At 28.5% G+C, this 12,924-nt stretch overlaps 1 protein-coding gene across 5 annotated transcripts; it reads left to right on the forward strand.

Moving 5' to 3' along the window:
* The first annotated feature begins 756 nt into the window (after window positions 1-756).
* On the forward strand, window positions 757-9,508 carry LOC107452853 (uncharacterized). Of its 5 annotated transcripts, XM_043056526.3 has the most exons (5): window positions 757-2,329; window positions 6,591-6,665; window positions 8,045-8,093; window positions 8,490-8,627; window positions 8,842-9,508. In XM_043056526.3, exon 1 carries the CDS (start codon window positions 948-950, stop codon window positions 2,202-2,204), a length of 1,257 nt encoding a protein of 418 aa, XP_042912460.1. In that variant the 5' UTR covers window positions 757-947; the 3' UTR covers window positions 2,205-2,329; window positions 6,591-6,665; window positions 8,045-8,093; window positions 8,490-8,627; window positions 8,842-9,508. The 5 variants fall into 5 exon arrangements, with proteins under 5 accessions (XP_042912460.1, XP_087019533.1, XP_042912459.1 ...); XM_087163407.1 differs by having other exon boundaries at window positions 757-6,665; XM_043056525.3 differs by having other exon boundaries at window positions 6,591-8,093.
* Window positions 9,509-12,924: the final 3,416 nt, after the last annotated feature.

The raw sequence follows: 12,924 nt of genomic DNA on the forward strand, positions 1-12,924 counted from the left end.
AACTAATAAAAAATTTAGACGGATATTTTCTTTAAAAGTACTGTGCAGTTGGAAATTCAAGGAGTATCTGTTATATCCTTCAACATAGTAATTGTTAATTTTTTTTAAAAAATCAGAACCTTTCGCTTATTTGTTTTCCTTAGAGAGTTCGTATCAGTTGTTTTTTGTGAATAGACCAATGTCCAAGGTCGCACCACTATTAGCAACTTACCATTTTTCTTATGCAGAAAAAGCGCTTTCCTTCACATAACAAATTTTTCTTAAAACGGTGAAATGACTAGGCATGTCACTCCCCTCATCTACAAAGGGTTTACTCGAAGAAAAAAAAGGAAACTCAGCATGACTCAGACTTTATGAGTAACCGTCAACTGCATCTGAAGATTGGAAATTATCATGGCAGAATGTCATCGGCACTGGTGAAAAGACCTAAGACGAAGAATGCTGCCTTGTTACACAGTTTGATGTGTTATTTTGATCCTTTGCAGAGGGGATGGCACCCCCGCTTCGGTAGCCCGACGACCTGCACGCGAAGTCGAGCACTTTACGATAGAACAATTTAACGAGGACCAATACCGCACTCCCTCGGTCCCTACGCAGACTGATCCAAGTGGTCAATTGAAAAGGAAGAAGGGCCAAAGGCATGTAACCAGTCTTCTCCCCAGACGGCGTACTTGAGCGTTGCGAGCACTTATAAAAGTTGAAGTTATAATTTTTTGTTCCTTTTGTATAACGCAATAAAATATATTTCTTTAAGCGTTTTGGCAATGAGTTCATTGCTTTTTGGAATGTAAATAAACTTTTGGCAGCGCAGTGCTTGTGAATTCGTGAAATTGTATTATTCGATAAAAATAGTAAATCAGACTCAAAATGGTTTCATGTATGTGTTTTTTATTTATTTAAAAAGAAATATGTGGTGATCAGCTCTGCAAATTTGTTATAAAAGTGCAATGTCGTCGATGAATGATTTAATATCACGTGTGTTGTTACCGAGTACCGTAGAAGATTTGAAACGACGTTTAGATGCAGGCCGAGAATCGGGTTGGTACGAATCTAATACAAGTGCAAATTCTAATTGTTTCCAACCGAAGAAAAAAAGATTATCATCAGAAAAATCGGATGACCACAAGAAATCACATTCTTCGTCAAAAGATGGCCAAAACGCGTTTTGCAAGGAAATTAACAATAAATTCTCTCATATCACCGAAAATTCTACCTATGTTAACACTTCCAATGGCGAAAATCTTTCGTGGGATAACTTAAATAAAGTTATCAAAGACAAAGTTCAATGTCCTGATTGTGGTAAAGTATTTTTTAATGAAGTAAAGCTTCCTGAAAATTTTTTGAAAATATACTCTAACTCTATTGCCAATAATGATAATAACGTTGCCAACACACAGCCCACAATTCTCAAGAATGTACCTAGTTTACCCAGTGCAACCGAACCTCAACGTTATGAATGTTATATTTGTGATAGAGTTTTTTCACAAAAAGAAAATTATGCCAAGCACTTGAAAAAACATTTGAATAGTGCTGCATCATCTTCAAAAAATAAATGTGAAATATGCAGTAAATCATTTTCAAATCAAACAGCTCTGTTTAACCACTTCTTGGAACATAAGTCGAACACTTGTGGCAAATGTGGTAAAAGTTTCCCAGATAAGTGGAAATATGAGCGACATTATAAAACTCATTTACATAAGTGTCAGCTATGTGAGAAGCTGTTTGTAAAAAAATGTTATTTAAAAAAACATTTGGCTACGAGTCATGGAGTTTATGACTTGGAACCAAATGAAAAACAAAATCAGCCAAAGATAATAAATAGCAACAACTGTAAAATGATAGTCAGTGTAAAGCCAGAAGTCAATGAAGAGTCAAACGCATTTGTTCTTATTAAATCAGAAGTGCCAGCCATTGAAAACATTTCAAACGAAATGGCGATTGTTCCATATGTTGCAAAACCAGCGGTTGCTGATTATAAGAATCTTTGTAATATTTGCGGCAAGTCTTTTAAGGATAAGTGGAAGCTGAAACAACATTTAGTGATTCATTCTGGGGAAAGAGCTTGGGCGTGTAATTTTTGTACCCAAAGATTCTATTTTAAGTATGGTTTATCACGTCATGTGAAGAATGTGCATTTAGCGAAAGAGCAACAAGTTTTTGACGTTTGTGAAGCAGTCAAAAAAGACAATGTAAAGCAGGAATAATGATGACTCATAAGCACTACTACGAATCAACTTCATAATAATGCTTTTAATGTGTGAAAGAAATGTCTTTGATAAAAACTGTTTTTAATAGTGATGTTAAATAGCATTTTAAAACATTCCATCAGGTAGAAACTTAGAAAAATCGATAATTGGGCAAGTTCTGTGATGCAAAGCTAGTGGAGCATGATTCAAAGTGCTTCTATTTTTTGAAATATAAACAGCTGTTCGACTGTCGACTTTTCAAACAAACGAGCTCATAATTCTTTATTTATTAATAAATCTGAAGCAATTTTTCTAATTTATCTTCTAAAAAATCAAACTATTGCCAAAAATAAACGTTTAATCTGAAAATGTACAAAAAATTTGAACACAAAATAATTTTTAAGCATTCTTTTAGTACAATTGCACTGTGTGTGTATAATTTCTTTAATAAATTGATGTTAGCGGTAGGAAAACGCTAGAAATTTTTTTTCTATTTCACTCTTTATTATGCTACTTTTATTTTTTAAAGTGATTATTCTACTACGAAAGAGACAATAAATTGGTTTTGTTAATTCTGGTTACTACTCCATTCAAAGAAGGAATCAGGTTCAACTTCTTAAATGCTGTAAGAGTTACACTATCTGAGGTACTCCACTAGCTTTAATTACAGAATATATCCAAAAATATTTTGTTTGTTGACTGTCATCTTCATCAATATGCTAGAAATTTTTATTTCGTGTTTTTGAAGTGTTTTTTTTAGGCTTGAATTTCAGTGTATTTTTACATGCTCTTTTTTAATATACTTAAGATTGAATTGATAATGCAATATAAACACTGCCACATGATGTTTATCATTATGCTGTGAGTTAATTATAAACTTCTATATATGATCTTAATTATTAACTGTCTTAAAGATACATGATCTGTTTTAAAAACAGTTTTATGTATGACTACAACATACAGCCTGGTTCTGGTGTCCATACTAATAGAGTATCTTTGTAGTACAAACTGCATTCCTTAATATTAGTAGCAGGACTGGGCGATAAACCAATGTATTGTGAGATATCGATTTAGTGCATATATCGGCACGCCGATATAATGATTTTCGGTTTAGGCGATGCATCAGAAATCTGATTTTAGCCGCTAGTATAAGACAATGCTCGCGATTTAACACGGGAGGTTTTGATTTTGTCTGGGGTAGATGTCGATAGCGTCTAACTACGAAGACGATGCTAGTTACGTGATGTTGAATGACGAAGAGCGATTTGAAAATGAACGATTTCGTGAGAGGATCGGTGTTGAAATAAAGAACGATATGCATGGTTTCTTTATGCACCATTTTTGTCTTTGGGATTTTAAGTTTCTTGAAGATTATTTTTAGTGGGACCTACATTATTTTGCGATTGCTGTGAATTTTATTTCTTTGGGATTTAAAGTTTCTTGTGTGTCTCTTTTGCTACTTAGTGATCGTTTCGTTGTGCATTATTTCGTAACATTTTTGTTTTGTTTTGAGGGATTTAACGCTTCTTTTTCTCTTTATTTTAGTTGACCTACTGTTACTTTGCGGTAGCTTCGCAGTCACTGTTATCCTAAATTTTTGTCCTGAAAGCTATCTGTTAATAAAAAGAAAATATGTATAAAAAAGAGATTCTTCAGTGATTTTTTGAATTATTGTTTTTCATTTTACATGATACAATTTAAGCAGGGTATTTTGTTAGAAGAAGTTAGTTTTTTTTTTCTTTTAATTTATTTAATGCACATAAGTAATTTGATTATTTTTGAACCAATAATTCTTCAGTCCTTTTTAGTTATATGAAAATTAAAACAAAACCTACAGTTAGTTAATTTGCATTTATTTTTGAGAAAATTAAAACAAAGTTTGTATTATTTTTTTTTTAAGGAAAACTTGGCTACTAGTTACAACAAATGATTTTTTTAAATAAAAAGTTAAGCAATGTTTTAAGGTTTTTTAATAATTTATAATAGTACATAAAGTATTTTTTTTAAAAAATTTTCTTAAAATTCTTTCAATATTTGTTTCATAATTTGTTAGATAGTTAGTATTATTTTTAAACAAATAAATCTTTAGTCGATTTTATTTTCAAAAGAGATAATAATAAATGAAATCTTACATTTATTTTTACTTTTATTGAGTGTAGAATTTCGCCATTAGTTAATACAACTTAATTTTAAATAAATAAAAGAAAGTCTAATGACGTTTCAAAAGCACTGTAATAAGGCTATGGTTTCTGTGGTTTATTTTTTACTTTTTTTTTTCTCTTTTAATTTTTAATTCGTGTATGTAAAATATTTTATTACAGTTTTATTATTATTTTTAAACCAATAAATCTTAAGTCATTTTTAATTAAAAAAAAATTAGAATAAAGCTCGAGTTTGTTTTTACTTTATGACATCTTTATTATTTTAATTAAAAAAATTAAGCAATGCTATTGAAGTTATAGAAGCATTTCTTATAGCTAGCATTTTTTTGTAATAGATTTTTTCCTTTTTGATTTAAGGATTTCTGATAGATAATATTTGAACATGTGCTAAATCGCTATTTGCGATGTCTAACAGATGTATCATGATATAAAATTTCTTGCATCGCCCAGTCCTAATTAATAGGCTGTTGTGTAATCACTCTTATGCTCTTTGGTCTATCTGTATCTGAAGCTTTAATTCTATAGTAGAATTTTTTTTATGAAAAGTAAAATTTCAAGAAATAAGTTATGATATATTATCTATAAAATAGGAAAGGAATGTAAGCAAGATTTTGTAACATTTTAAAATCTAAAAATATTGTGAATTTAGATGATAATCAAAATACAATGTTTGTTCTCATTAGTTTTTGTAAATATGAGTCATAATTTAACGTTTAAGGATATTATGAATATAGATGATAATCAAAATACAGTGTTTGCTTTTATTTGCTTTTGTAAATATGTGTCATAATTTGAGAACTAATATATAAATTATGATTAATTTAACTACATGCTTTTGTGTTCTAGGTGTAACCATGTAGTTAATATACTTGTGCCTTATACTTTATGATATGAACTTGAAAGTTTGCATTCATTGTTAATAATTAGCTAACTTCATGTTCTGAAAATCGTACATTACATCTTAACAATTAGAGGAGTGTAATATATCGTTTGAATTTTAAACTAAATTAGCTCATTTTTCTAAGATAATAACTGTTCCAATTATTTGGAAATTTCCAAGAGTTGTGCAAAACTTAACTGTTAAGTTTTAAAAACTGAGATTTTAAACAAAAGAAATTTAGTACTGTTCTTTTCTGGTGACGGAAATCACTCTTAAGGAAAAATCATTTGACTTAATTCCATCAATATCTCTTTTTCATTTGTTTACTTAAACTATTTTTTTTCCTTAACAAATTTTAAAAAAAAAATTATTAGGAAAAGAATGTTATATTTCACAATTATTGCAAAATGATCAAGCAATGATGTCACAATGCAATGAATGAATGAGATTTGTACTATTGCTTAATATAAGTTTGCTTACGTTACCATTATGTTTCCATTTGTTTAAAATAATTTTTTTGCTAATCTTTATTTTTTATTTAATAACCTAGGAAAAGTAATTTGCTGCTTGAAAATGGGTCTGTGTCTTACTGTAAACTGATTTTTAGATGTAGACTGTAACAAGAAATACTTTTAAACAAAGAATTCTTTTGTAAAGACAAATGTTTTGCTGAAAGGCAATTTTAAATATTTCAATAAGTATATCTTAATCACTTATGAAGAAAAAATACTAAAATAAATAAATTTATTGTTGCTCGGATCCTTGCTTGTAAGAAAAATTATAACTCAGATATTATAAATATCTGTACATAATGTTGTCACATACCCAGCTCAGGAAAGAAATGTCATATTGTTAGCTATGTAGGTCTTAAAAAATCAAATGGATCATTTGAATAAACCCCAATTTCATTTTAAAAATTATACTTTGTCTATGGTAAGAACTGCTAAGAAGGTTTTCTGCTGTTATGGAAACAAGAACATCACATTTCAGGGAGGGTAGCTTCTCTTTACCCTGTATAGGGCTAACGCAATAGAACGCAGAAAAAGATTCCATTTCTCTTTCCGACCTGAGCCAAAACCTGTCCTAAACAGTGACTCCACACCCCTACTTGAAATAGTTATGTCTCATTACCGTGGTCTAACTATACTTTAGTCATATATTGTTTATATATGTTGTACATTGTAAGAAATTGTACATTTTAGTATTTAGTAACAAATTTTGAAATATGCTGTTGATTTTTTTAATTTTTTATGTTTTATTGATTTTTTTTAATATTATGTTTGTTATTGACTTTCCTCTCCCAGAAAGTTTTATTATTTGGTTATTTTGTTTTATATAATGAAACTATTTTTATTTTAACAGCTTTTTAAAGTTATATTTGGCATACTCTTCAGTCTGAACTTTCTCTAAATGTGGCCAAGCAATGTTGATGACTTGGTAACAGATTTTAAAATTATTCATCTTTAATATTGATCAGTTTTTGCTATCTAATATTTATTATCTAAATTTATAATTTTATATTTTTGCTTAGTTTGTTGTTTAATTCAAACTTTATGTTACAAACATTGAATTATTATAAAATAATTTAAAATATTTTAATGTGATTATTAACCTGTTCAATTATTAGTAATAAATCTATTTTTTTTTGTTTTTGTTTTGAAAGTTAGCAAAGAGCTTTCTTAATTCTTTTTTGAAATTATTCTTTAAATGTTTTTGTTATTTTTGGCCATTCTCTTTTATGCATTCTCATTCCTGATTTTTGTACTATTTGTTATTTTTATGTAATAAATTCATAATTCCTTAGTTCTGGAACTATAGGATACACAGTATTGTTTATAAAGGCTTAATAAATCTGTTTAAATGTGCATTGGGAAGTGAGAAGATATTGGAATAATTTTTTTAACAGTTTCATATAAATGCTTTTGGGTGAAAAATGCATTAAGATGGTTGTTTTTTTTTTTTTTTTTTTTTTTTTAAATTTTTTTAAAGCTTGTCTTTAGTTATATATATATATTTTATGTATTTATTATACAGTAGAGTTTGAATATCCCAGTTAATGTGGAAAAAACTCTGTTATAGTGAAGAGTATAAAAAAGGAAAGAGTAGGTATAAATTTAATATGTGTAACAAATACAAAATTTATACGAGTATACCACATACAATTCAAATTATAATTGAAAAGCTTACTTAAAAAGAGTTAACTTAATATAGCCCTTAATTGTTTTTTGTTTTACATTATTACGGATAACAGGAAAGCTGGTGTTTCCTCTTCTTCTTGTTCTACATATTTTCAATAGCACCTTCGAAGGCTTTTAGTCCATCTGTATGAGAGATTTTTATATGTTTATTTTCATTTTCACTGTCTTCATCTTCACTCAGTCCATGTTCATTATTGACGATATTAACTATCATTTCATCGGTAATCTGGTGTTGTCCATCAGCTTGTTTTTCTGGGTGTTTGGAAGATAAAATTCAGAATTTTTTTCGGTTGCAGTTTAACTCGGATAATACGGACTCTACTGTATTTCTTTAATTTGAAAGAAAGCAGAATATCAGCAGATACAATTATTTTCTGTTTACATCTTCGAAATGTGGAAAATATTGTTTTGTCATGCCTTTTGAGTATTGTCACTATTTGCTGGTCATTTTTTGTTATGTTCATTATTTAGAATTATGTTATGCCAAAGATAGAGATGCTTTGCCTTAATGACATTTTAATTTGTAGATTTAAAATTTTATTTTTATTTTAGTTTAAATACTATAATTTTTATGTATTTAATGTAAACTTTAATGTATTTTTTCTTTTTCTTTTATAGATGATCTTGTTTAAAAAAAATGAACATCAGAAGATTTCCAGATTTATCTGTTTGTGTTTTAGTATAATAGATAGCATTAATGTCATCAATAAACTTATTTGAATGTTTATTTTTTATCTTTAATCACCTTTGTATATTCTGTACAATAAAGTTTCATTTATTAAGTATTTTTTTTCTAAAATTTGTGTTTTTTCCCTTCTTTTTGAACAAACATACAATGGCATTCAATGTTAAAAAATTGCTTTCATGAAATAATAAATCTAACATTTAAATGATAAATAGAATTTCAGATGCCTTAAGTCCTTTTTGTCCTCCTTGCATTTTAGGCGAAGTTTTGATATTATCTCATTTTTACATAATCGTTATTCATGTTGTTTTGGAATTGTTGTAACATTTAATAATGATTTTTATTAATGATTTATCTTTTCTTTTTATCATTTCTTAGAATACAGAGCCAAGTGTGGTAAAAGCTTCCCGACTAAATGGAAATACGAACGACACTGTAACACTAGTTTACACAAATTTCGGCTTTGTGGTAAGCGATTTGCAAATAAATGCACTTTAGAAAAGCATTCGACTATAGGTATGTATAATAGATAGCATTAATGAAATAATAAATCTAACATTTAAATGGTAAATAGAATTTCAGATGCCTTAAATCCTTTTTCTCCTCCTTGCATTATAGACAAGTTTTGATATCTTATTTTTACATTATCATAATTCATGTTTTGGAATTTTTGTAACATTTAATAAGGATTTTTATTAATGATTTATCTTTTCTTTTTATCATTTCTTAGAATACAGAGCCAAGTGTGGTAAAAGCTTCCCAAATAAATGGAAATACAAGCAACACTGTAACACTCGTTTACACAAATCTCGGCTTTGTGGTAAACGATTTGCAAATAAATGTACCTTAGAAAAGCATTCGACTATAGGCATGTGGCACGAAGAGCCAAAAGCAAAAACCAATCTATTAAATAACAGCAGCTACGAAATGGTTGAAAGTGTAAAGCCGGAAATAGTTGGAGGATCTATAGTTGTTGGAAGTGTGCCAAACGAAAAACATAAACAGCATGAAATTCCAAATAGTAATAGCTGCATTAAGATTGTAAGTGTAAAGTCGCTTGCCTGTGAAAATGTTGATAGTAATCCAAATGATAAGGCAATAGTTCCAAACCAACAGTCAACTGATTATAAGAATCTTTGTAATGTTTGTGGTAAGTCTTTTAAAAATAAGTGGAGGCTGAGAACACATTCATTGGTTCATTCTGGGGAAAGAGCCTGGGCTTGTAATTTCTGTACTGGAAGATTTCAGTTTGAGCATGTTTTATTGAGACACGTTAAAAATATGCATTTAAAAAAAAAAGTTTTTAATGTTACTGACTCAATAAATACTGATGTAAATGTATAAGTTAATCTTATCCATTAAATTTAAAAAATAAACTTTTGTGCTCAGTTCTTTCATTATTAGTGGATTTATTATGTTATATATCTTAATCACAACTTCAAAAATTGTAATTTTTTAAAAGAATTTTTAAAATATTACGATTATTTATTAGATTTCCAGGCGTTTCCTGTATTTATTTTTTAAAAGAGAAATTACAATGTTTTTCTGATTTGCCCAATACGGTAAGATATTTATAAATTGTTTCCAATAGAAAAAGAAGTGCTGAAAATTTGGGTATAGCTTTAAAATCAACGCATATTAAACCTCTTTATATATGTAAATATGGAATTTGGATTACTGGTTTGAATTTTAGATATTTTCATTAACAAAGAATTTTAAATTAAATATTTTTTGTTTTATATAAAATTTAAAATTACTTTTAGTTATTGATTTCCTCAAATGGTATTTTAAATTCTTTTTCTTCTTTTTTTACATTTTATGCTTGTACTTTTTATTTGTTAATTTTTGTTTATTACTTTCTACTTTTTACTTCAAAATCAGATTTTTTCACTCTCTCTTTACTTTTGCTTTTATGATGGAATGCTGTTATCAAATTAAATTGAAATCATTTTTTTCTTTTGTGTACATAACTTTTTTATACATGAGCTATAATGTAAAGGGGAAAAACTAAAAAAGAAAAAAGGTTTACCAACCTAATGTACAAGCATGGATATTTTTATCTTTTAATTACAGAATTTTTTTTATAAACAAATCATTATTTCTGCCTCCATGTTCTATGAAACTGTGTATTAAGGGGTTAAACTTTATATAATTCATAACTCATCGTATAAAAGTATCTTTTGAATATGCATGACGAATTCAATTTATTTTTATGTATCATTTGTATTGTCTAATTGATTGGAAATTTTTAGAAAATCAGCCTTAAAAAAAATATTAGTATATGACTATCTTATTTGTAAAATTCTTATCAATTAAAAAAAAAATAATAAATAAATTTATAATGAGATAAAGAATGTTGTGTTAAAAATACAGCCTTGAAAAAGAAAAACTATATCTCTAAAATGATAGGAAAAAATTGAATGCAAATTTCTTTTATTGTGTGAACTAAAGTAAATGCTTTAGAATGAAAACATAAAAACTGATTTCTGTTAAAAACAAAATAATAACACTGCAAAAAGGATATTTTTATTAAAAACTGTTCTTTATTAAAGGTAGCAAAAAATAAAGGTTGAAATGGTAACTATTTTAAATATAAATTTATTAAAGATTTTAATAATAAAAATAAAAAATAGTTTGGCACTTTAAAAAAATTGTTATGAAACACTTTTCACTACTAGATGCTTTTTAAGTGAGTAGTTTTTTCCCCTCCAGTTACCGAGGGAGTTTAATTTCATTCTTTGATTATCAAATATTTATTATTTGTATATTTTTATATATTTATTATTTGAAATATATATTACTATTTGCCGTACTATAACAACTAATTATAAAATTGCTATTTCATATGAGAATAACAAGGAGGGAAAATATTAAGTAACTTGTTCTTTTAAAATACCAGGCGACATTTTTTCGTTATTAAATTCATTTCCAAATTAAAAAACTAGCAGTGCTATTTTGCTTTTAAAATTTAGTAGTTTTCATATGTGCTTTTAAATTCACTTTATTTCACTTAATATCTGCAACTTTTGTTCAGTTTTCATTCATTATTCTTGTGTTAGAAAATTTTTTTCCTTCGAAAATTGATTTTAATCCCTGGACAAAGGGTCATAGATTCTGTTTTGATATTCTGATTTTCCTGATGAAAATATTTTGTCCTGATATTTCTGAGAGATTATGCCAAGGGATTAGAATATTTATTAGCATTTTGTGTCCAATTCACAAGAAAGGAGATCCTATGATCTGTGCCAACTGTCATGGCACTAGTCTGCTTTGTATAACTTATAAAATTCTGTCTAAAATTTTATTTCTCAGGCTGTTACCATTCGTTGACTCACAAAAAGGAAAATATCAATGTGGATTCCGTGCTGGAAAATCAATGAAAGATCAGATATTTTGTATCCGTCAGATTTTAGACAAGTCAATGGAATTTAACATTGAAACACACCATCTTTTTATTGATTTCAAGGCTGCTTTTGATAGTATCAATAGAAATTATCTTTTTGAAACAATGAATACTTTTAAAATACCTTCAAAACTCATTAAATTGACGAGACTTATGTTGAAAGATACAGTGTAAGATTAAGTTTCTTGGGTCTCGATCAGAAAATCTTGATACTTTTACAGGTGTTGGATAGGGAGATTCTCTCTCCTGTCTTTTTTTTTTTTTAATATTGCACTTGACAGAGTTATTCGTGATTCAAACATCAATACCAGTGGTCACATTTTTATTAGATCAGTACAACTACTTGCATATGGTGATGATATTGATGTAATTGCTCATTCCCTTCCTGCCCTGAAAGAGGCATTTCTTGCCCTTGAGGTGGCTGCAAGACAAATGGGCTTAGTCATAAATGTAGAGAAAACAAAATATATGTTAAGAAACAGAGTCCCAAACCCCTATCTTGAACAGTAAGGAGTTTTACTTACTTAGGATCAATTATTACTATTGACAACAGAATGACTTGTGAAATAAGAAATCGACTCTATCTGGCAAATAGAGCTGTCCTTGGGACATATGTCTTGAGATCTATTAAATCTAGGTTTCTTTCTAGAAAAGCAAAGCTCTTAATCTACAAAACTCTTGTCAGGCCAGTCTTGACATACACTTCTGAGGCTTGGACAATGACAAGACTGGAGGAAAATTGTATTGCAATATTTGAGAGAAAGATTTTGCATAGTTGGTGTAAATGAAAACAATAACTGGAGAAGGAGATATAACTTTGAACTGTACAAGATTTATAAACAAGCCGATTTTATTAACTAGCCGCCTAAGGCGGCCAGCTGTCCGCCATGCTAAAGGTTTTCACAAAAAAAGTTTTCCATGGCCAACTTAAAACTTCTCACGTAATTATTGTGTTCATGCAACATTTCTTGCAAACTTGAAACTAATGCTTGTTTTGCTCGCAAAACATTCCTACAACGTTGTTCTTATTGCTTTTCCTAATCACCTACAGAGTATAATTGAAGAAATTTCGGCTTATCATTTATTTGTGGTTGTAGACTTCCTATTCTGTGGTACACTTGTCCCTGAACTTTGAAAGTAGGCATAAAGCCTTGTTCCCAAATTTCACTCCCAGATCCAAATGATGTCATCTGAAAGCATGACTTTTATCTTCTGATGTTACTTTGAAAATGTACTGTTTCAATTGAAGAATCTGTTAACAATGCCAGTAGAGGTTCAGGAGGTGTTTGAAGTTCACAGAGCTTAATTTTTCCATTGCTACAACACATTCTTGGTGTTTCACCTTTCCATTTTAATGCCTGGCAAAAAATGCATTCTGTTGCCATTTCACCAATTTTTATCAATGGATCT

The sequence above is a fragment of the Parasteatoda tepidariorum genome, chromosome 5, assembly GCF_982258835.1.
Source record: "Parasteatoda tepidariorum strain Cologne lab strain chromosome 5, Ptep-v5.0, whole genome shotgun sequence".
Lineage (NCBI taxonomy): Eukaryota > Metazoa > Arthropoda > Arachnida > Araneae > Theridiidae > Parasteatoda > Parasteatoda tepidariorum.

What these genes read in the sequence shown, in the direction of transcription:
- LOC107452853 (XM_087163406.1), top strand. Translation starts at nt 948, where the DNA reads ATGTCGTCGATGAATGATTTAATATCACGTGTGTTGTTACCGAGTACC.